The sequence below is a fragment of the Diceros bicornis genome, chromosome 39 (assembly GCF_020826845.1).
Source record: "Diceros bicornis minor isolate mBicDic1 chromosome 39, mDicBic1.mat.cur, whole genome shotgun sequence".
Taxonomy (NCBI): Eukaryota; Metazoa; Chordata; class Mammalia; order Perissodactyla; family Rhinocerotidae; genus Diceros; species Diceros bicornis.
This window is the reverse complement of record NC_080778.1, coordinates 16,581,024-16,605,790: the sequence shown is the minus strand read 5'-3', so window position 1 is coordinate 16,605,790 and position 24,767 is coordinate 16,581,024. Positions and strand designations below refer to the sequence as shown.

The 24,767-nt window shown below is 37.5% G+C and overlaps 1 protein-coding gene across 4 annotated transcripts in view; it reads right to left on the bottom strand.

Annotated features, from left to right (window-relative positions):
• Positions 1-24,767, bottom strand: part of SYNE1 (spectrin repeat containing nuclear envelope protein 1) — a 430,148-nt gene that overhangs the window by 92,940 nt on the left and 312,441 nt on the right. For all 4 annotated transcript variants that reach the window (XM_058534130.1, XM_058534127.1, XM_058534128.1 and 1 more), the window contains 12 exons: positions 23,762-23,863; positions 19,411-19,530; positions 16,779-16,979; positions 14,126-14,299; positions 12,839-12,970; positions 11,979-12,175; positions 11,144-11,276; positions 10,583-10,765; positions 9,237-9,386; positions 8,462-8,638; positions 7,556-7,711; positions 2,436-2,591 (listed from right to left, as the gene is read on the bottom strand). In XM_058534130.1, coding sequence (XP_058390113.1) covers positions 2,436-2,591; positions 7,556-7,711; positions 8,462-8,638; positions 9,237-9,386; positions 10,583-10,765; positions 11,144-11,276; positions 11,979-12,175; positions 12,839-12,970; positions 14,126-14,299; positions 16,779-16,979; positions 19,411-19,530; positions 23,762-23,863 — 1,881 coding nt within the window. The remainder of the gene's footprint in view (positions 1-2,435; positions 2,592-7,555; positions 7,712-8,461; positions 8,639-9,236; positions 9,387-10,582; positions 10,766-11,143; positions 11,277-11,978; positions 12,176-12,838; positions 12,971-14,125; positions 14,300-16,778; positions 16,980-19,410; positions 19,531-23,761; positions 23,864-24,767) is intronic.

The window sequence follows — 24,767 nt, the reverse complement described above, 5'->3', positions numbered from 1 at the left end:
ATATATGATAATATAATATAAACCTTTAGATATAAGGTATATAATTATATATATCTACATAACATAAAAGTGATAAAAGGTCAATATATTTAATACCACAGTTTAGAAAATATATTAAGTGAATGTTTCAAATGCATTAACTCATTTAATCCTCATAACAACCTTATCCCCGTAAAATCATTATCCTCGTCTTATAGATGAGGAAACTGAGGTTCAAAGAGGTTATGAAAATCACCTGAGATCATACTGTTAGAATGTGAGATATCTAGACTGGAAACTAGGCAGCCTGGTCCCAAGAAATGAAACCTATCTATCTATCTTCTTTCTTTCTTTCTTTCTTTCTTTCTTTCTATCTATCTATCTATCTATCTATCTATCTATCTATCTATCTATCTACCTACCTACTTACCTACCTACCTATATCTATCTATCAATCTGTTAATCTATCATCTATCTATCTCATATATGCACACACACACTAAAATGAATATCTAAAGACAAAATATCCAAGAACTAGAACATTCTTTCCCTATACTTATCTGCAATAGAAAAGTTGTTTTTAGTTTGGTCTATATCATTTAAAAAGTTATCTACTTTGGACTTCTTGGCCCCTGATCTTCCAAATGTAATCTTTTGAATATGGAGTAAGTATGGCTATAACTAAGAAAGGAGATCATATAAATTAATTTGCACCTGCATTCACTGCTTTTCTTCTTAGCATAAAGAAAACATGTTGAAACCAATTGAGATACTATCTAATGGGCCAAAGGACTAAGGAAGTGCTCCCTCAGGAACGAGGCAATGCCCACAGGTGCAGACAGGTGCCCAGCCCACCATGAACGTCAGAACCGGACATGAAAAGGAGGCTAGGAGGTCAATGAGAATTTTTAAAGTCTATTTCTTCTTTGTATTATTTTTGTTTGTTTTTCATGAGAAGGCGTTTCTATGAGAGAATCACTTAATTTACTTCTATGGTAAATTGTTTCCAAAAATTTGTGATGATTTATAAAAATGAATAAAATAAAACAGATTTAACATTGGGTTAAAGATAAGGTAAGAACAGACTAGAAAGCTGCACCTGGAGAATATACACGCTGTGGAAGCTGCTTGCTGTAGGTCATTGGTCCCTGTCCTCTAACCTGTTTGAGCCTCAGCTCCTATCTCTGTGAGGTATGGATAATAACTACCTGGACACGTGTGTGCAGAGCAATATTTGTTGTTGCATGTATTCTTACTATTGGAGGATTCAGCACTCCGCTCAGCACATATTTATCAAAGGCCTTCATAGAGCTTACGTTTTAGTGAGAGAAATTTAACACCAACAAGTAGACTATATCATATGTTAGATACAGATAAAAGCCAGAGCAGAGAAGAAAGTCAGGAAGTGTGAGGTGGGGATGCAGAGGCTGTCATTCAAAACAAGGTGGTCAGAGAAGCCCTCACTGAGATGGTGAATTTGAACAAAGACTTTGAAAAGAGGGAGTGACCCATGCGGGTATTTGGGAGAGGGTGTTCCAGGCAGAGGAACAGCCAGTGCAAAGTCCCTGAGTGTGGAACATGCATGTTGAGTTCAAGAGTAGGAAGAGACTGGAAGCAAAATGAACCAGTAGCAATAGACGAGGTCAGAGAGATCACGGAAGGTCAGGTCATACAAGCCTTCAGGCCCTCATCAGGTTTTGGCCTCATTCTGAATGAGACAAGAAGCTACTGGGGGGATTTAAGCAGATGACTGGTGTGATCTGACTTCCTGATTTTAACAGGACCTCTCCATCATGGAGACTATTTAGGAGGCCATTGAAATAATCAAGGCAAATCATGATGGTGACTTAGACCTGGGTGCTTGTTGCAGAGATGGGGGCAGAGGTTGGATTCTAACTCCATTCTGAAAATAGGGCTGACAAGATTGCTGATGGACTAGATTTGGGGGATGAGAGAAAGAGAGGAGCAAAGAAGGATCCCAAGATTTTCTGCCTAAGCAACTGGAAGGGTAGAGTTGTCATCGAGACGGCAGAAAGTATAGGTTTGTGGGGGAAGAAGAAGAGTTGGTTTGGGCATGGAAATTTGAGATGTCAACTGGTCATGCAAGAGATGTCAACGGATTCCCTCTCTCTCTCTGTCTCTATCTAGAGTTTAGGAGAGAAATCCAGGCTGGGGATACACATTTGAGAATTGTCTGTGCCTAGATGCTATCTATGCACATGGAATGGATGAGAGAATTAAGAGAGTAGTGTTCATAATAGTGTGTATTATAGGAACATCCAAAGCTAGACTTTTTAAAAAAGAGGTTAATAAAGTGGACTTAGCCGTAGAAAGAGATGATATATGGATTCCGTAATTATTTACTCAGTTACTTTAGGAAAATCAAAACCCATGTCATGTTTGGACATGAGATGGTAAACACAGTCTTGCAGCCAGCTCTTCACGAGCAATATTACCATGTGGTCTAAATTTGCCCAGGTTTGGTTGAGTTCCCGTAGCGTGCTCTTGACAACGTCAGAGACTTCTTCTTCCTTGTTCTGAATCAAAGCAAGTCCATTCTGCTCAATTTTCTCTACCTCTTTTTCTTTTGCTTTAATCAAATTTTCCAGATCCTGAAAGATTAAAAAATAGCCATTTTAAATTGTTCTATTATAGACTTCTGGGGTACACTGAAATGGAGCCATTATAGTTTCATATCTTAAAAAATCTTTTCTAATCCAAAAAGCTTATCATTCTCAGGAAAGAGTCTCCACAGCAATACTTCTTCCTACATTTATATTTTTAAAATAGTCTTTTTATTCCATAAGAAATTACCATAACTTTAAAAAAGTAAAATTTGATTACCTAATAGATAAGGAAATGGCACCATGTAATTTAAGAAGCTACAAACAAAGAAATATATGTCAGAAATGGTAACATGATTTATATTCTTTTTGTTGTTGTTGTTGTGAGGAAGATCAGCCCTGAGCTAACATCCATGCTAACCCTCCTCTTTTTGCTGAGGAAGACCGGCTCTGAGCTAACATCTATTGCCAATCCTCCTCCTTTTTTTCCCCAAAGCCCCGGCAGATAGTTGTATGTCATAGTTGCACATCCTTCTAGTTGCTGTATGTGGGATGTGGCCTCAGCATGGCCAGAGAAGCCGTGCATCGGTGCGCGCCCAGGATCCGAACTCCGGCCGCCAGTAGCGGAGCGCGCGCACTTAACCACTGAGCCATGGGGCCGGCCCGTGACTTATATTCTTAAATGCATGTACAGTAGTCCCCCGCTTATCTGCAGGGGATACCTTCAAGACCCCCAGGGGATGACTGAAACCATGGATGGTACCGAGCCCTATTATGTTTTCTCCTATACATACGTACCTATGATAAAGATTAATTTATAAATTAGGCACAGTAAGAGATTAACAACAACTAATAATAAAATAGAACAATTACAACAATACACTGTTATAAAAGTTACCAAAGATCTTAGCAATCTCAGCATATGATATTTTTTCTTTCTTTATTAAGTGGAGAACTTGAACATTTTCACTTAAAGGAAGCACTTTATGGCTTCTCTGGCATATCCCAATTGCCAGCATCACTACTCTTGTGCTTTGAGGCTGTTATTAAGCAAAATAAGGGTATCTTGAACAGAAGCAATACCGCAACAGTCGAGTTGATACCCGAGACAACTACTAAGTGACTAAAGAGCAGCTGGTGGATACAGGGTGGATCTGCGCCACAAAGCGACGATTCATGTCCCGGGCGGGACACATTGGGACAGCACAAGATCTCATCACTTTGCTATTCAGAACCATGTGCACTTTAAAACTTATGAATTGTTTATTTCTGGAATTTTTCACTTAATACTTTCGGAGCGTGGTTGACCTTGGGTAACTGACACTGCAGAAAGTGAAACCATGGATAAGGGGGGACTACTGTATCTCGGTGTTGGACAGGTTACACAGTCCTAGCTCATAGGGTGAAATGGGATAGAATGGTATTCTGGGCTTAGTATCTGAGATTTAGTTTCATTTTTGCTACTGTTGAGCTGTGCCACTTTGGATAAGTTAGAAACTTCCACTGGATTTCTGTTTCTTCAGATGGAAAATCAGAATCTTTATTAATCTTGGGATTAGCACCCAAGCCTTCGGAGCCTACTGAGTCCCAGCCAAGCGCTGGAGGCGTGTCATCTGGACCTGAATTGGTGGAGAGGAAGTAATCCCCATATTGGGGTGATGTGACAAGCCATATATTAAGGCATGGTTACATTCTCATATTCAGAAGTACACTCCTAGAACTAGATATGTGGATGTGCAGGCCCTGGAGGTTAGAATGAAGAAAATTCCAAAATATTTTAAGTCTGGATAATGTCTCAATTCTGTAAAAAAGATTTTTTTTTTTACTTCCCTCTCAAGATCCACATATGGATAACAATATTGGGATTGGGTAGTCCTATTGACAGGCTACAGTGAGGAATCCAGTCTCTGCTGTATTAATTACAAATGTTGTCCCTCTTTTATTTTTGTTTCTGTGTGGTCCAACCTTTTATTCACTCTCTACCCCATTTATAAAATAGGAATAATAAGACATTTGCTTACCTCAAAGGGATAACATTGGATACGTATATATGAGCTATCCTTTAAGCTGCTAAAAACTAGGCAAATGTAAGATAGTATTATTATATTCAGCCATTTGGTAATCTGCCACGCTTCAGTGCAAATTTATTTATTTTTGTCTCCTTAATTATCATGCAGCTATTTTTGTCTTGATGTATTAATTAGAAATTTATGCAATTAGTAGCCTGAAGAGATCGTTTTTGTTTTTAATATTATTGTTTCATTTCCATTTTATAATTTTGTCAATATTTTGACAGCTTTGATAACTAACCAGAGAATGAAGATAGTGATTAGTGGGGTTACAGGTCCTTTATGCAGTATAGAAAACATAATTAACTATTTAAGGATTTTTCTCTCTATTTCTCTAAAAGATTAAATAACCATAAATAATCTTTCCAGTACACCTTTAATATGATTCTAAAATTCAACCACTTGAAATAAATTTATCCTCATTTATTCACAGATATTAACTTTTTTAGTGAGCAATATTAAACGAATGATCCATTGCTTAGAAACACATCTCTAAAATGCCCTGCACATTTATATTGGCATAAAGCAAAACCCAGGAGGGAAACAGGACTGAAATATATATTTCGTGCAAAATAAAGGTGTGTTTTCCTTTCCTTTCAATAATAATGAAAAGATGATTCTGTTTCTGATCAATGAAGGGAAAAGCCAAACCTAACATTTTTTGCTATAATAAATCATTCTTAACTTGAGTTAATTCATAAATATAAGTTTTTATGTTGGTTTAAATTAATAAATCACCTCTGAAAGAGTGGAAAAATATTCAAGATTTTTTAAACAAAATAAAGCTTGAATCCAGTCACGGATATAAGCATAATGGCTTGAATTTCACACTTTGGTCCAGAGGAACCATTTCTCAAAAATAACAATAAATTTTTATCAAAGTACTGCCAAATAGAACCTGCCAGTTAGACCATTGAGATTTATATGTGATGCCCCAAAATAACTGTGTGGGCTACTTTCATTCTGTTCTTTGTTTCAAAAAAATGACTTTTCATCTGAAATCACAAATTGGCATTGGTGTAGAGTTCTCTAAACCACGCTTCAAGCTTTCCCTCTTGACATGGCCTGGTGTGACCCTTGGGGAGACTAAAATTTGGGTCCAAAAAGGAGTAAAACTTGGCCAAGCTTCTGCTACATTTTCCAGATATTGATGTCTCTCTCTGCTAAATAGAAGACATGTTACATGAAAAGAAACAAAATGGAAAACGGCAGGAAAAAAAGTACATTCAAGAGAAGAAAAAAATAGTAAGAAATCTAAAAGAAAAGTAGAGGAGGAAGAAGAAAAAAAGGAAAAGGAAAGTTATATTAATGTATTATTTCAATCTTTTAATAGTAAAGTTTACCACAACTATGTAACAAGGAAGCACTAATCTTGCTAATGTTAACACTTCAATTATCTTTTAATTTTAATGGAAACATTTTAACTTAGGAACTCATCAAGAGGTATGACTTCTCGTCCTTCAAAGTAAGATTCTGAAATTCTGGCTTATTTGTACATATTAGAATTGATGGCCTAAATTAGCAATACTACTGGCCCCTGGAAAATTCTAAATGCAATGAGACCGGTTGATGCATATTTTTGGTCTGCAATCTTTTACACCGTCTTCTGATGTGAAGCATTTTTTTTTTTAATTTCAAGGTATTTCTCTATATGATGGTTTTCTTTGCCATTTTTACACGCCCTTGAAATTGTAATCCATTTGCTTGTCAGCCCAGTACGAGAGCATCTGCTTTTCCCTTTCTGAACAAAAAAGCTTTGATCGAGCGTTTAAATATATGTCTCTTTACAGAAAAAATGCTGGTTGGAAGGAAGATAGTTACCATAAGACTTTCTTTTTTAAATCTAGAATATAAAAATAAGATTTGGGGAGAGGAGCATGTCTGTAGAATGAGTCTTCAATTGTTCTTAGAAAATACTACAGAGAACCATCACAGCTCATCTGTAACACATTACAAATTATTGAATTTTTTAAAATTTATTACAGCATTAACTGCAATAGCTCACATTTCTTTTTTATAAACAAGAATACCTGAGGAAATATTAAGTATCCCTAAGTCACTGGAAAACATTTAGGGTATGCCCACTCCACCTAAACCCACAATCCTCATCACTAACAGTAGAACAAGCAGATGATGCTGAGTACTTCCGGATGTGACCCAGTAGGAAGTAACATTGTCACTTGTGAGGCACTGGCTCATTAGAGTTGAACCCGAATCCAACCAAGCCTCTAGTGCTAATTCGAATTTATAGGAAATACAGAGGAGCACGTTAAAGACATCTTAAGAAAGTACACTGGCGAATCCTGAACCTGAGGCCACTCTACAGTTTCTGTAACAAGTTCATAGTATTAAAAAAATATTAAAGACACTTAAGAGATCTAACAAGTAAATGTAGCATGTGGACACTATGGTATTCTTATGTGAATAAATTAACTGCAAAAAAGACATTTTAAAGACAATTGAGGAAATAGCGGTATGGGTTGAGCATTAAATAATATTAAGGGGTTATTGTTAAGTATTTTTGTGTGTGGTGAGAATGATATTATGATTATGTAAGAAAATGTCAATTTTTTAGACGTGTATTGTAGCATACAGGAATAAAATGACATGATGTCTGGAATTCACTATGAAATATTGAAGAAAAGAAATCATTCAGGCAAATATGTCAAAATCCTGATAATTATTAAATCCGATGATCAGTATATGGGGGTGAGCAGCATTCTCTACTTATGAGTGTGTTTGAAAATTCTCTAATTTAAAATTTATAAAAACAAGTGAATAAAACCAAATAGAAAAACACCACAAACTCACATAATCAGAAAAGTTCATTACCAAATGTAACTTTTTTCAATATTCAACTCTCAACTCTCAGGGCCTGAAAATTCATTCGGTATATGCCATGAAATTGTGAAATAGTGCACATCAGCCATGAGGACCAGTTACCTGACAGTCTTTCATTGAGTTCTGAACTGAAGCCTGATCTCCAATTCGTTGTTGTTGTTTTAGTCTCTTTTCCTGGGTTTCAAACCACGTTTTCAGACATTGTACATTATTTTCATAATCTGACCAAGATTCTAATAAGCCTTCCAACAGCTGGATCTGAACAAACATAATGAAATTTGCAATTTTATTTTTTGAAATCAATTCATTGGCACAGAAGCCACTATTTCCTCCAACTACTCAAGCTACTATTTCCTCCAAATTAAGAATTCTTTAAAAATATAGCTCCTTGCATATATGATTAAAAAATGAATTTTATAAAGTGTGAATTGATAGCTATGATTGGTAAGCAAGCAAAGAACTTAAGTCAACTTGAAGCAAAGGAAAAAGAAATCAAGAGGCATCTTTAAAAAACTAAAACAAGGGGCCGGCCCGGTGGCGCAAGTGGTTAAGTGCGCGCGCTCCGCTGCGGCGGCCCGGGGTTCGCTGGTTCGGATCCCGGGCGCGCACCGACGCACTGCTTGGTAAGCCATGCTGTGGCGGCGTCCCATATAAAGTGGAGGAAGATGGGCACCGATGTTAGCCCAGGGCCGTCTTCCTCAGCAAAAAAGGAGGAGGATTGGCGGATGTTAGCTCAGGGCTGATCTCCTCACAAAAAAAAAAAAAAAAAAAAAAAAAAAAAAAAACTAAAACAAAACACAATACATAAAGAGTAGAAGGTCCATAAGAGAAAATAATTCACAGGACTGAAGAATGTTTACAGTGATATAACCTTCAGTGGCTTTCTCTTCAAGAAGCATTCGTGTTCTGAGCGTAGCCACACCACTTGCGAAATAAGTTTTCTTCACAGAATGTGCCTGTTCTTGGAGTTTTCATGTAACTAGGGACAGCAGAGGCCGCTTGGCTTACCTTCTCCGTTACTAGACCCTGTAGGATTTGCCAGCTTTTATTCATTGCTCCAAGTTGCTCAGCAAAATCAGTCTTATCGCTGCGTTTACTTTCCACATCCTGACTGCTGATTTGTAGCACAGACTGATTCACAAAATCAACTGTCAACTGTTTACAGTTAATGTCTATCTTAAAACCCTAAAAAGGGAAGGGAGAAAATAAGAAAACAAGATTATACATATAAACATCTCCTATTTTATTCAGAGTTGGAAAGCCTTAGGTAACCTTAAGATTAATATTATTTCCATGATTTAGTCCAAATGGCACAATTTGTGTACATTCATATAACTCATTATTTTCAGAAGTTGAATACATATATCATATATGAACATATCAAATATAAATTGACTTTATAAATTTATAAATATATTAAATTTAAATTTATAAAAATTTGAATTTATTAATATATTGAATATAAATATACATATTTTAGGTAGACAATGCAGAATTTGATAAATTATATAATCTCACTATAAAATATTTATAAATTTTAGTATTTATTTTTACAATTTCTTAAAATGACACAAAATCTTATTCAAAATTTTTCCTGATACTGGAAAACTTTTCTATGCCTATAACTAGGGAGACAGTTTCCTTACTCTTGTACACCTATCTGGTCACTAAGCATGAAACATATACTCCAAGACCTGGTTCCCATAATTTGAGTTTTTCAGTTCCTTGAAATAAAATTGCCCTAAAATATGAAAAGTTAAAAATGAAAAAAATGTTTAATTACCTTATATTTCTGAAGGTATTCATGAATTTCTTTGTAACCTATGGAATTTTTTATATTCTCTTCATCCTTTTGAATAACATCTTCCATGAGAGAAATCCAGGTCATGACCTCAGAAATGGCATGGCGAGAAGGCAGCTTATCCATTTGGAGCTGCCCAAGAAAGAGAGTGAACAAGTCACAAGTGTTAAAATTCAAACCCAATTTCTGTTAACCTAAAAGCCCTACATTAATTCTTATGAATGTACCAAAAGAGATAACACTTCTTAATGACATTTTTGGATCATAACCTCATGAGAAGCTTGAAATTAAACATCAGACAAACATGGAACAATGATAGTCATCTTATGTTCACTCGACATCTAATACTATAAATATGTATAAACATTAACTAATTAATCAAAACACCAGCAAGAAGAAAATATTATTCGTATTTTATAGCTAGTTTTATGAGTTAAAAAAAAAACTTGACTACAAAACAGTCAACAGATGTATTTTATTAATTATCTTGTAAAATTGCTGTGTATTATGACTCAGGAATGTTAAAAGAAGAAAGAAAAATAGCATGCTACAAACTATCATTTTCTAGATTTTTGGCACTCTAACATCTATTCCTAAGAGCCTGGTCAATTTCTTCAGGCTTTAACTAAAATATACTTAGAATTCTGAACCTTGCTTCTTATATCAGACATTTATGCAGATACTTATTATAACGATTTGGAGGAACAAAAGCAGTCATTTAAAATATTGACGGACTTTTATGTGGTGCAGAAAGATATAGAGATGAATGTGGGATGTTTCCTGCCGTCTAGAAATGTCTAGCTCCCGATTAAAAGGGATAAGACATTTACATTAAACATATCCATCATATCTTGTACGCAGTGATGAATGCCAAAGAGAGAGAAAGATAAAATATCTGGGAGTTTAGGGGAGAGAAGCATATTTCCAGATAAGAAATATGCTTCTTATCTCTCGTACTTCTCTTCATTTATTGAATGCCAGTTGCGCTATTGTAGGTAAGATTTTACATATATTGTTATTGAACCTTCACAACTACTCATTGCATGAGGGAGTTGTAGTTACCCATATTTTACTCATGAGAAAACAAAGAATTTAAACAAGGCCATACGAGGATTCTAATATACACACAAACTATAAAGAAGCCCTTGGAAGATACGGCATTTGTGGAACAGTTCACTTCTAATATGCAACACAGTGGAAGAGAGAAAAGACAATATGTGCAAGACAAAGCTGATCTAAATTCGTGAGCAAAAGCAGATCAACAGAGTTTCCCATCTAATACAGCTTAAATCTATTATTACCAATGAAACCAATGATTATTTCTATACCTGGTGGAGCTTTTCCTGCACAGCTGGAATATTTGTCAGCAGGTCAGTCCACTGGCCATCAATGTGTGACAGCTCAGAACGCAGGGCAGCCGTGTCCACTTTCTTTAATCGAAGAAGCTGGTTTCCAGTGCTCAGAACAGACGATTTCAGGGAAGATTTGGCATCCACTTCTTTGGAAAACTCCTAAAAGAAGTAGCAACATTCAAATCAGGATTAACTAGCCAGATCATTCATTTAAGGAAAGAGATCAATTTATTCCATAATCAATTTTTCTTTACATCTTGAAAGGGAGTTATGTGAGCACTCTAGAGGAACACAAAAGCAGCACACCCTTGCCATGAATGGAAGCCAACAATGAAGCCATTACTTGAAAACTAAAGAGGCAATGTTGAGCCCGAGTATTTTGCATAATTATTCAACACACATAGTTATCATTGAAAAATTCTTTTATTAAGTGTATCCATTGACAACTGATTTCCTTTTTGCTCATGTAGGTCAGGCCTTACCTAAAGGCCTGAAAATAATCAAATTGAACCAAATGCCTTAGATTCTTAGGCTTACCAGGAAAGCATTCAGATGATCACGGACCATTTCCAGTTCTTGTGGGACTGTCACAGATTGTTGAGTCCAAAATTCTAGCCTGTCTTTTGCAGCCTGTAACCAGTGAATCAGATCTGCAGATTCGCTTTGGTATCTGTAAGTATATTAATGAGGCTATTAAGTAAACATCCAGTTCCTACTTTCTGCTAACCCATGTTATTCACCAAGGCTAATTTTAAAAGGAGACACGATAGATTTGGGAGAATAATGCCCTGGGTTGACACTCTCAAATTCTCTTCTCTTAATATTTATCCCTTAAGCAAGTCACTCTCTGAGTTTCACCTTTCCCATCTCTAAGCTGAAAATAAAAATATCTTTCTCCTACTCCTTCACATTGAGGCTATTTAGAAAATATTAGATGATTGTTATTAAAAGTTCTTAGACATAAAGGTGGCATAGAAATATTTTATAATGTAAAATCAACCCTCCACCTCCTGTGAATACCTCGCATTGCCCTGGAGAAAGTTCACCTTCTCAAAACACACCTGCTCTTTCTTCTCTCCTTCTAAGGTTTCACTGTGACCACCCATGTACAGTCAATAGGTAAGAGAGAATGCCAGATCAAAGGTAAGCTGTACTGCATAATTCTTGCCTCTGCTCACTTTTAATTACATGTTTGTACAACTCTATAAGAATCCAACTGGGGGCTTTGTATTTGCCTTTATTTTCCAAACTATGTGACAAGTTCCTAGAGGGACCGTATCATTTTCAAGTCCTTATAAATACTTATAAATACTAGCCTTATAAATACTCGGCAGCACTAGTGTAAAAATTTGCAAAATAGTCATTGCATTACCTGGTCCAGTGTTTCAATATTGTTTCCAATCTGTGAAGTTCCTTAGACACTTTGTTGGTATTATGTAGCCAGTGTTCTCCAAGTTGATTTAGCTGGCTTTCTAGATCTGAGCAGCTAATGGATATCAGAAGTCGTTTCCCATCATCCAATACCTGATATAATTTGGGCTGGTATTCATTAAGGCTGGATTTCAAATGCTAAAATAATTGAAAATACTGGGTCAAAAGTTTGGATAATGCAATTTTTCTCTTTAAGAATTATAATTTCTCTGGTGCCCACAATATCCGTTAGTCAAACTTCAACTATTTGCACCCAAGTAACACTGGAAACTTTGAGATGCTTCATCTATATCTAAGTATAGATGTTCTTTATAGCTCTTTTTGTAGTAACTTTAAGTGCATTTAGAACTGTCAAACTATAATTCTTTCGAGAATAGTGTGACACCAGCATAAACTACACAAAATGAGTGGTGGAGGTTGGATTTTCACTAAGAGCCCTCTCTCATTAAAAAAAAAAAAAAGAAAAGAAAGAAAGACTTTTTAATGCTCTATTATAAAACAACAAACTATAATCATTTCAAGATAACGTGACATCAGCACAAAGTACAAAAAAATGGTGGAGGCTGAATTTTCAAAAAGAGCTCTCATTAAAAAGAAGAAAAAAAGACCTTTTTATGTTCTATTATAAAGCAAACACTTAAAAGCTATCTGTTTTCAACAATGTCAATAACTTGAAATAAAAGTAAAAGTACTTAACAAAATATTTGATTGCAAGTTTGCTTAGATTCTGTTAAAACCGTGGGAAAGTTTCGAAAGGAAATATGGCAGCTTTTCACCCTAAGATGTCATTTGGACGCTGACCTGGTAGAGCGTTATCCGGTCGATGAGCCTGTCCTCACTCTCCTCCACCAAACCCACACTCGGGATGCTGTTTTCTACAGCTTCCAGCTGTCTGCTGAGCTCCTGGCGGTCCTCGTCCAGATGGGACCACGTCTAGAAATGCAACACGAGTCTGTGAGCTAAAAAATCCTCATCAAGGAACAGCAGTCCTCTTTGTGTGCAAAATATGCACTTTACAGATTCTCTTTAAAGTTACATTGGGGACGTTTGTGTTGAGGGTTTGTTTCTGGAAGCAAAAAACGGCTTTGAAGCAAGTAATCAGATGGTGATCCTGAAAAGCATGGTGAACAAGCTTTGGCATCTGCCAACTAGCTGTATGAGCATGGGCAAGTTACTAAATTTCTCTGAACCTCATTCTAAACATTAAAAAAATGGGGATAGGGGCCGGGCCCGGTGGCGCAAGCGGTTAAGTGTGTGCGTTCTGCTTCAGTGGCCGGGCGTTCGTAGGTTCGGATCCCAGGCGTGCACTGACACACCGCTTGTCAAGCCATGCTGTGGCGGCTTCCCATATAAAGTAGAGGAGGATGGGCACAGATGTTAGCCCAGGGCCAATCTTCCTCAACAAAAAAAAGAGGAGGATTGGCATCAAATGTTAGCTCAGGGCTGATCGTCCTCAAAAAAATAAATAAATAAATGGGGATAATAATAACTCTCTTGTCCATTGTGAGGACTACATGGAATAATGTATGCAGAGCACCTGGAACACAGTAGGCATCTGATATGCATGGATTCATTCTTTACCACATCGATGATGAACATGTGATTTACGTAAAAGGGATGAGCACGTTGACTTCATATAGTAAGTAAGCTAAATACATTATGTTTGCAAATTTAAAAAACCACGGAAATTTAAAAATTTGAGTATACAGTATAAACATTCTACTAAAAGAACTCTCAAATCATTTATTCTTAAATTCGGATTTTTATTTTACTTAAAATTGGAAAATCTTTTTTTTAAATCATTTGAAGTCTTTTTCAAGAATTTATAGCACAGGTCAGCAGTTTTTCAGTTTGCCTATCAAAATTCCAAATATTGTCATGCCCAGTCTGAAGTCAGAGGTCATCGAGCTATATTTATATCCAAATATAAATAGGAAATATGAGAGGAAGAAGGCACCACACAACGCTGAGTTCTAGAGAGTTCCACGGTCACATGAGGCAAATCGCAGGACTAAATATGTCTTGCCTTAACGGTCTGTTTGCAGTAGGGAGTTTGCTGTAGGGAAAGTGTCACGTCAATGGTCTCACCTCTAGAATGTACTCCAACTCCACACCCCTCTTGTGAGCCCGTTTCAGCACCGCTGAAGCCTGCGCCATCAGGTCTGTGTGGAATTGAGTTTCCTGGAGCACTGCAAAGCTGATTATCTTTCTGAAGAGTGTTTCAGTCAAGATCATGTGAGATTCCAGGCCCTGAAAGTATTCCTGCAATTTTTCAGGTAGAAAGATGTCAGCAACTCATTCATATCCTACCTTACGAGAAAAATTGCTTCAAACATGAAAGCTGATGCACTCAGGTAATACGTGAGGGATATCAGCCCACCGCCTTACCCACACGCTCACCACTTTCTGCAGAGACGGAGGAGGCTCTGGTCTCCTAACTGGCCTCTCTTGTCCCCCTAGTCCAGTGCACCTACACACTACCGGGCTGCAGACACTCTTTCCCCAAAACAAAGCCCTTTATGTGTGACCAGCTGCTGATAAAACTCCTCTGCCCTCCAAATTCCTCATCCCTGTATAATCTGGGTGGACTGTCACTAACCCCACCACACAAACTGGCCTCCCTTGTCCCTTGGACACATCAGCTCCCATTCCGCCATTGTTGGCCTCTGGCTACACTCTGTGCTTATCGCAGCATCCTCACTGGACACATTCACGACTTTTCTTCCTCTATGGCTGGGCTTGAGCCCTACTTCTCTGAATTCCCAGAGCACTTATTGTGCTTAATACTCACTGCCATGCACAGCTTGACACATACTGATTGGTATTATACAGTTTTAAATTTCCCTCGTATTATAGCTACACACAACAAAATTGTAGGCCTTGCACAATCATACAAATGTGGTTTGAAACATTACCTTTTTTTTTTTTTTGGTGAGGAAGATTTGCTCTAAGCAAACATCTGTTGCCAATCTTTCTCTTTGTTTTGCTTGAGGAAGATTAGCCCTGAGCTACCATCTGTGCCAGTCTTCCTTTATTTTGTATGTGGGTCACCATCACAGCATGTCTGATGAGTGGTGCAGGTCCGCGCCCAGAATCGGAACTCGCGAACCCAGGCCGCCAAAGCAGAGCGTGCGAACTTAACCAAGGTGCCACAGGGCCGGCCGCTGAAATGTTACTTTTTATGTGTATAAGTCCCCAGAGGAGGGAGATAGGGCTTATCCCATTTCCTGTTCCCAACACCCTGGGTAGAACTGAAGGACTGGGAATTGATACTAGCGTTTAATGCATACTATATGTCGGGTACTCTATCAATATAGTTTACTGACGATTTTAATCCTTAGAAAAACTCTGTGAGGTAGGTAGTTTTATTTCCCATTTTACGGATGAAGACACTGAACCACGCAGTCTATGTAACATGCTCAAGGTCACTGTAGAGCTCTCCCTCAGAAAAAAGTTTGGTCAATAGAAGCTAGAATCATCATTTTTTACCGACAATTATTATATCATAGAATCTTAAAGTTGGAAGAAAACTTGGAGGTCATTTAGCTCAACATTCACTGAAAGCTCATATTCCTTTTACAACCCCATCTCCCCCTGACAGCCTTGGATGATCTTCTCAAGGCCAGGAGGGTTGTCTGTTCAATGGCAGCCTACTCCTTTTAGAGTTCTCCATCTATTGAGCTTCATTTCTCTGTTATTTATACACATCGATCCTAGTTTCCCCTCTGGAATAACTCAGGATGATATTTTATTGCTATGGTCAAACATTTGAGAAAAACCAGCTGTGAACTTTAAAGCAATGTTTTCAAAGCCAAATGATAAGGCTTTAATAAATCACAAAGTTTTGGACAAAAATCTCTGGGAAAAAATAGCAAGAAGTACAATTCCAAAAAAATCCACCTTTATAAGCCACCAGGGAGCTCCATAATGGTAGAACGTTAACCATCTATAACCCAACGGGATTTTTAAAGTTTCCCTATTGGAAAATCCCACAGTCTGGGAGTTTGGGTTTCTGGACTGGCAAAATTGCTCTTGCTGTAATCACTGCTAAAAATGCCCGAGTTATTTGTGAGTGTGCGTTAAACACGCGTTCCTTTAATAAGGAGGAGCATCTACTCTGAACTCGGTTACAGCACACACTGACAGAGTAATCTCAGGCCTACCACGTCGGATTATGTAGTAAAGGACTCGTGGTCCCCAGGAAGAAACTCTTGAGGCCTAGAGCCACTAGAGGAAGAAGAGCCAAGTGATGCCCAAAGAGACAGAAACCCCATCCCAGAGCTGAGTGGCAGCTCTGCATCCCAGAGCAGAGCCAGGGGTCCCTGGCCAGGACAAGGGAAGCCAGAGAGAACACCGAGGACTAAATGAACAAAAGGGAACAAAGGACACAAAGCAAAAAGCAGAGTTAAGAATGAAGCTCCTTTGACAAAAGTCCCTGAGTTAACCCTTTGTTGCAATTTATGAAGGGAGAAAGCCTGGCTAATATTAGTGAGGGACTGATAATTAAAATCACTGGCAAGGTTAGTATTCTTTAACTTAAAAAATTATAGAAGCCTATCTTCTATAATTTTTCTGTGCTATTGAATGCCAGTGGGTTTGAATACACATTTGTTGACCATTATAAAAAGTAACTTATACAAGTAAAAACTCATAAAAGATTCATAATATTAGGTTTTAGTACCTATATATCAGTGAATAAGAATATGTTTTCACAATGACATTTTCTTTCTCTTTTTTTTACCTTATGTTTGTCAAGTAGTTGTTGCACTTCTTTTTTGGAAGACACAATAATCTTCTGGTCACCTGCCATCTTCTCTCGTCCAGTTTCTAGCAGGTCAGCCAGATCTTGGAGGGCCCTTTCATACTGACTCTTGAGTGCAAGATTCTGGTTGAGACCACTCCGCCGGGAGCCAATGGTCATCATCAGTTCATCATACATGTCCTAAGAAACAGAGACAGCAATACTCACTCTCAACTCATGTTTTGGCTCCTCTCTACCAAGCCCATGACCCAACCAAGGATGCTCCTTCAGGTATCTGACCTATGGCGATGCTCTGCATAGGTCACCTAGCTGTCCTTCTTATAAGGCTCACTTTGAAAACTTCTTTCAAAAAAGATAAGCTAGAGCCAGCCCTGATGGCTTAGCAGTTAAAGTTCGGCATGCTCCGCTTCAGCAGCCTGGGGTTCAATTCTTGGGTGGGGAACCACACTGCTCGTCTGTCAGTAGCCATGCTGTGGCGGTGGCTCACATACAAGATTTAGTAGACTTACAACTAGAATCTACAACTATGTACTGGGGCTTTGGGAGGGAAATTAAAAAAGAGAGGAAGATTGACAATAGAGGTTTGCTCAGAGTGAATCTTTCCCAGCAAAAAAAAAAAAAAAACAGCTAAGCTAAATATTTTAACATTCCAAAGGATATGCAAAAATGTTGCCTAGAAGTGACCCAAGGTACATTTGACAACTGTCTTCTCAGGATGTCAAGAGTTTATGGAGAGATGTGGGGTTAAAATGTTGAAAAATTGTTCATGTGGCTGAAGGAAATGTCAAAGAAAATGTCATTCTAATTTTTATAATGTTCTCAATGTTTATATATTTCTAGAGCAATTAAATATAGTATCCTTCATATTTTGTCTGCTAAATAATAATCAGATTTTGGACTATTCCTCAAATAATGAGTTAGAGAAATTGAGGAGTTTAATGTGAGCAGAAAGACTTTATGACTTAAAAAGGCAACGTTTTTGCCAAATGTGGTGGAGTAAATAAATAACTAACTATTTAAACTGGAAAGACTTTTTAGGAGATGATGATACACCAAACACAAAATTTATTTGAGCCATATGGACCCGATTAGTGTATCACATTAACGTTTAGCAGGCCAAAATGGCTCAATCTGGAAAAGTTCAACTTTAATGCCTATTCACAGCTATGACGTTTGATTTTCACACCTGACATTTAGGCACTGTCAGAAAACTGTCAGAAAAGGACAAAGTGGGGGGAGTGGGCTCATGACATTATGAAATGTTAGATAACAGAATGAGACAGTTAAAATGAAAATGCTCTTTTTAAAATAGAGCTATTTTATTTTCTCAGAAGGAAAAACTTTTGACTCTGCATTGGACTCACGCTATTAATCCCTCAATAGTTCTGTAATAAGGCATGCAGAGAAAACTTAATATGTGTGTGTCACTGTACACAATTTTTTCTTAATATAACTTAACTGTGTTGCCCACCAAATGCTAAATTTTGCTGGTCTAATATCCCACTATCTCCCTACCACCTGAATATCAGATTTTGTCTATAGGTGCCAGATCCAGGAAAGCAAATTAACCCAAAGTTATTCTCCACTCCTGAAGGATGCCAGGAAGACTGTTTAGATTTCAGCTGCCTTCTAGTTTAATTTTTTTGTTGTTCTGCAGTTGAAGCAATTTCTCTCCTCCATTCAAACAGGTATGAAAGATAAACCATCATTTTGAACACCTGAAAAAAACTACTTTCTAAAAAGTATTAGCTTCAGTATTTTTTCTTTAAAACAATTTTGGAGGTACAGTACAATACAGGGTAGAGTTAAGGAGAAAAACACAGGCCCTCAATGGCGTCACTTGTGCTACAGCCCATGATTCCAAACCTAGATTTAATACCTAACCTAATTGCAGTGTAGACCTTCCCCAGATTTGTAATCTTTACCAACTAGTCTGGAATTTTCTGGTCAGCACCAATGAGGTAATCTGTCACGTGGGCCCTCTCCATGCTCCAGAGGAAGAAGAGGCAATGTGAATGATAAATCCCTTGCCAGTTCCTTGCTCCTCAAAGACAAAATGTCCAGGACCCAAATAATCCTTTCTTTCCTTTTGCTAATAACTTCCTTGACCCACGCTCCTTCCTATAAAAACCTTCCATTTGGTATTACTCCTCGGAATATCTCTCTACTTGCTAGATGGGATGCCGCCTCATTCATAAATCGCTTAATAAAGGCAATTAGATCTTCAAATTTACTGGGTTGAATTTTGTTTTTTCACAGTAGATATCCCTCTTTGAACTTTTCTAGGTTGGATTGATAACTATATTTTCTAGAGTAGAAAACAATATGACACAACTAAACCACTTCACAATGCTTAGCCATTGGAATAATAATAAAGTAAATGTCAGGAAAAAAAAAAGGATCTTAGAAGCATGAGAATATAATTTATTTTATTGCACTAATTATGGTGAAAGTTTCAGAAAATTTTCTAAGAGTTACTTGGAAAAAAGATTAGGACCTACACGACATGAATTTTATACAGAAAAACCAAAAACGTAGAGAAAATAATTTTTTCTTGACTTCTAGTTAGGATGTATTATTAAAGCTGAATACTACTGGTAGAAAATTATACCTGGAGTTTGGAAAGTTCTTGCATGGAAGGTTGCTCAATCTGCAACTTGTCACCACGCCTTTTTAACTCAACGATTCCTGCATCCAATTCCTTGAGCCCATCTTCAGCCTGTTGTATTGCCTATGGAAGAATCATGACATCTCATTAAAACTCCCATGAACAACTTCCCACACAAAATGTGATTATCGTGTCTCTTTATTTGTTCCTCTTCTCTCCAAATAAAATATTTTCAATGCATACGAAAAGAGTCATTTCCATACAACATTAAAAACCACGGCCATCTACTATATAGAAAAGGGAAGAAGGACCTTTATTACACTACAGATCAGCTATCTTAAAGGAAGGAGGTAGGAGGGATTTAGCATGGAGGGTTGGGAGAACAATGGCTTCCTTAAACAAATAAGGGAATTTGTGAATAGCAACACTTGAAAAACAAGCATGATTTAGGACATAGTTAGAAGGTATCTGCCTGTGATTTTCTAGGGGATTATGTTCTGGTTCCCTGAAAAGCAGTTTTGAGCGTCTTTGCAGAGAGATTCAGCGAGGCAAGGAAAATATGTTACAACATAGCCAGGTTCACAAAGAGTAAATAAAGCTCACTCTTTGTTTAGTAGAAAACCAAGCAATCAACAAGTATTAAGGTGGGCGCTAGTATTAAGCCCTGTCCTCCCAGCGTGAGGTCTGTAGACACAGAACAAAGTCTCATCCTGGCCTTCGAGGAGCTTACTGTTAGTCTAGTTAGGAGCCAGAGGAAAACAAAACAAGGCTGAATATAATTATGCCCTAAACTTGACGCAACTCGTCCATTTGAGGACTTCGGCGAAGGGAGATACCACCGAATCCTGGAGCAGTCGAAGTAGGCTTTTAGAAGAAATGCAACCTCAGTTGCCCTTGAAGGATCAAAAGAACACGGACTCCAGATGGCAGATGAAACACATGTGTCCTGTTTTTTCTTTCCTGAAACCCCACTATAACCACAGTAAATATTTTCTTTGCTTGTTTTTTCGTGTGTTCCCTCCACCCCCATAAATCTAGAAAATAGGAAAGAAGACAATACCAGCAAAATTTTTAGAGCTGGCAATCAGGAGGATACACAAGAACTGACTTAAGAATTCTGAGAAAGCTGAATCCTAAGCTAGCAGGGGATCTACACTACCAAATTTACAACAGGAATCTCTGGAACTCTCGGTGAAGAGGTATAGGGTGCTAAATAAGGCAGGTTGGTGAAAAGCTGCTTAAAAAGCAGTTCAATTCCCACATCCCCTTCTTCATTCCACACTGCCCTTTTCTTTCCCTGGTGAACGACTGATAGTTTATTTTCTGGAGAAGGTAGAACAGATTGTCTCTGGACTGAGGGGTGCCAGACATAGCTGTGGGCTTGAGCACTTGACTGAAAACAGGAGGATAAAGTGACTGAGTGCCCACTGAATGCTAAATGTGCAGCCCCTAGGTCTTCTAGAGTGCTGAAACCATGTCTCTATTCTTCAGACAGGAGAGGAGAGAAAAAATGAAAAGACCAATAGAAAAGACCTAAAAATTTGACACAAGGATTCTCCAACAAATAGCCTGTGTAGACCATCCTTCAATAAATCTCAAAATTCTCAAGCCCCATCCATACACCAAGTTCCCACTCAGCTGCTTAGTCATCCACCCTCAATGTGAAGAGACAACAAAGGATTTCCATATATCTGAGAAAAGCCTCTAGCAGGAAAGGTGGAGACCAAAATAAACAAACAAATAAAAGCAACTCGGAGGGAAACAGATTATACAGGAAAAATGAAACTGTAACCAAAAAATCATTACTACACCCAGAGAGATTGCAAAAGATAATGTATCTATTAAAAAAAAGAACAGGATACTATAAAAAAAGGAGCATTCAGATTACCAAAATGAGCTCTGGGAAAATTAAACACATGAGAGCAGAAATGCAAAACTCAGTGGAAGAGTTTGGAATTGAAATCAAGGAAATCTCCAGAAAGCAGAGCAAAAAGACACAGAGAGAAACGTCTCTTGAGAAAAAACTGGAGGACTGGAACAAAATATCCAACATCTGCCTAGAAGGAGTTCCAGAAAGGGAGGCAGATAAAATGAAGAATTGAAAAATATTAAATAAGTTATCAGAAAATTTTCCAGAATGGAAAGATGAGAGCTGCCAAGTCAAAAAAGCCCATTGAGCTCCCAGCACAGTGCATTAAATAGACTCTCCTCAAGGCATGTCACTGTGAAATTTCAGAAAACTGGGGACCTTTGGGAATTAGAAGGATTTTAGATTCCTCAAGCCAAGACTGGGAGCTATAAAACAATGAAGCAAAACCCTCAAAACTCTAAAAGAAACTGATTTCCAACCAAGAATTCTATAAAGAGCCAAGCAGTCAATAAAATGTGAGCAAAGTATCTGAACATTTTCAGACATGAAAAATATTAAAAAATATTCCTATCCTTCATCTTTTCTTAGTAAGGATATGCCCTAACAAAACAAGGAAGCAACACAATAAAGAGAAAGACTTGGGACTCAGAAAAGAGAATATCCATCAGAGAGAGAAGGGAAGAAAATTCTCAGAATGGTAGAAGAGATTCCCAGAAGACAGCTGTGCCCCAGGCTTGTGGGGCAACAGGTCCATTCTAGATCATAATGACACGACTCAAAAGACGAATATACTGAGAGGTGTCATCCCCATGCCTTCTGCTGATATTACTTTTTTAAATCCAAGGAGGGTAGGGACGGAATTAGTACATTTTTAGTTGCTTTCCATTCTTTCAAAGAAATAATCTAATTATTTTTATCTGTGGCATTTACTTTAGTTATAATGGTCAATAATTAGTAAAAATGTTACTTGTGATCATACATATCCTATATTTCACATTAGAAATTCAAGGCAAAGCATCACTATTTGTTGCTCAAGTCTTTTTTGGAACCAGGTACATTATAAGCCAAAAATAAAAAAATCAAAATTAAAAAAAAGATCCTTTCAAGTAGAGGATATGACATAGAAGAGTGGTTTTTAATTTGGGGGAAATGAGTGATCTCTTTAAAAAAACACATGAAATTGTGGTCAAGAAAAATATACATTCACATATAATTTTGCAAACTATTTTAGTGATCTCTCAGATAGATGCATCGATCTTGATATATCTTTATACAGAGAAATATTTAGGGGGATCCTCTATAGTCTATTCATACAATAGAGGTCTACTGAAGTCAGGTTGTGAAATTCTATTAAAACACACTTTTCATAACTACTTACTTATGAAACAGGAGATATTCTGTGTAACATCCTACCCATTTCTTCTCTCCTCCCTCTTTTCACCGCCATTACGCCATTACGCTAGTTTGAATTCCCATGCCTTCTCATCAGTTCAACTACGTAAAGCTCATGATGGATATCTTGCCTCCTGACCCTGGTGCTGCCATGGCAACCATCCAGAGGAAGGATCTGGCACTGACACGCATCCTCACTCTCAAATATCCCAGTGACTTTCCACTGCCAATGGTCTCCAAGGTGAGTCCAATACCCAAAAGTGTGTGAGATGATCATCTTTTATTTATATTCAGCCACATTCATTTTTAATTTTCATTTGTGTGTATGCTTTATAACATAGTACCTACTTATAATTTATAAATAAGTAAATATTCACCTATTTGTGGTGTGTGCTTATTTTTTTTGACTAATGAGGTGTGCGATCAATACATGTTAGAGACCAATGGTTTATAAAAGAAAGTCCAAATTCTCTGACATTCAATAGGACCTACCAGTTGCCTCAAATTTTCTCATCCAATCTTATTTCCCCTCAGTCCTTTCATTCATTGTAAGTTAAGCTAAACAGGATTGCTTGCTTTACTCCTGAAGTGCTCGGAATTGTCTAACATGTAAGCCTTTGTTCCTGCTGATCTCTCTACTTGGTTACTTTTCTTTCCAGTCTCTGTGTGTCCACACTTCTAAGTCCAGTTTGAATTTCCCTTTACAAAATCTTCCCTGATCCTACCCGTGTGGGAGGCAATCTACTCTCTTTTGAATGTCTGCAGTGCCCCATCTGTACCAGGACAGTTTGACTTTCTGTCATATGTCACCGAGGTTCATATCTAATCTCATTGTTAGGTGGCAAACTTGTTCAGGTCAGCATCTGTCACTGACACCTCTTCCTATCTCACATTTCCTAATTCCATGCAGAAGTAAGTGACAGAGTCAACGTAACCTAGCCAGCTATCCAAACTCGGCACTTAAAAACAAAATATATGACAAACAAAAATGCTGTAGCAAGCCATTCATCTTTCATAGAATATTTGAAATTTTATAGTAAATCTGATCTACTCTATGCATTTGCTCTTCTGGAAAAAGGCAGCTGTAAATACCTCTATTTGCTCTGCCACAGGCTGTTCAAACACATTTGCCAGTTTCTGCAGAATGATGTACTTGTTGTCGGCCAGGGATGTCAACAGCACCTTCAGATCATTCTAAGAAGGAAAGCAATAGGAAGACTTAATGTGTGTAACAGGGAATTCAAAATAGTTGTAAATATAACACACATTCTTAGAAATAATACACAGGCGTAAGAATTTAACGTTCAGAAGAAACAATACTGTCCTATGGGAAGGTAAAAGAAATTGGTAAAAATTTACCTAAGTGCTAAGATTGACTTTTAAAGAATTTGTTACACAAAGCATTTCCAACACAATACAAATGGAGACGAAGTAGACAAATAAAAGCAATACTGTCACTAATCTTCTGGTTATATATGAAACAAATATGCACATTTAAACCTTGCAGCAGAAATATTACACTAATGACTTCTATCTAGTAAAACAAGCTATAGGTGTTACCCTGATTTGGGAAAAAATATGATTATTAAGAATAATATGGGCCGGCCCCGTGGCATAGCGGTTAAGTGCGCGCGCTCCGCTGCTGGTGGCCTGGGTTCGGATCCCGGGCTCGCACCGACGCACCGCTTCTCCGGCCATGCTGAGGCCGCGTCCCACATGCAGCAACTAGAAAGATGTGCAGCTATGACATACAACTATCTACTGGGGCTTTAGGGGGGGGAAAAATAAATAAATAAAATCTTAAAAAAAAAAAAAAAGAATAATATGATTTCTTTTTTCCTCTCTCCCCTCCTTCCCTCTCTCCCTCACTTCCTTCTTTCTCCTATTTTCAAAGAATTTGCACAAACTTATAAAAAACCTTCCAGAAGTTTAGAAAATAAATATTATCCACGATGACCAAAGACATCGATGAAGAGACAACACAAAAAGATCTTAGCCAAGCCATTTGTTCATAAACATTACTCATTTAAAAGTCCAAATATATTTATATTGAGTCAGATTTGTACAAAAAGGAAATAACTATTGGAATTTTGGTACT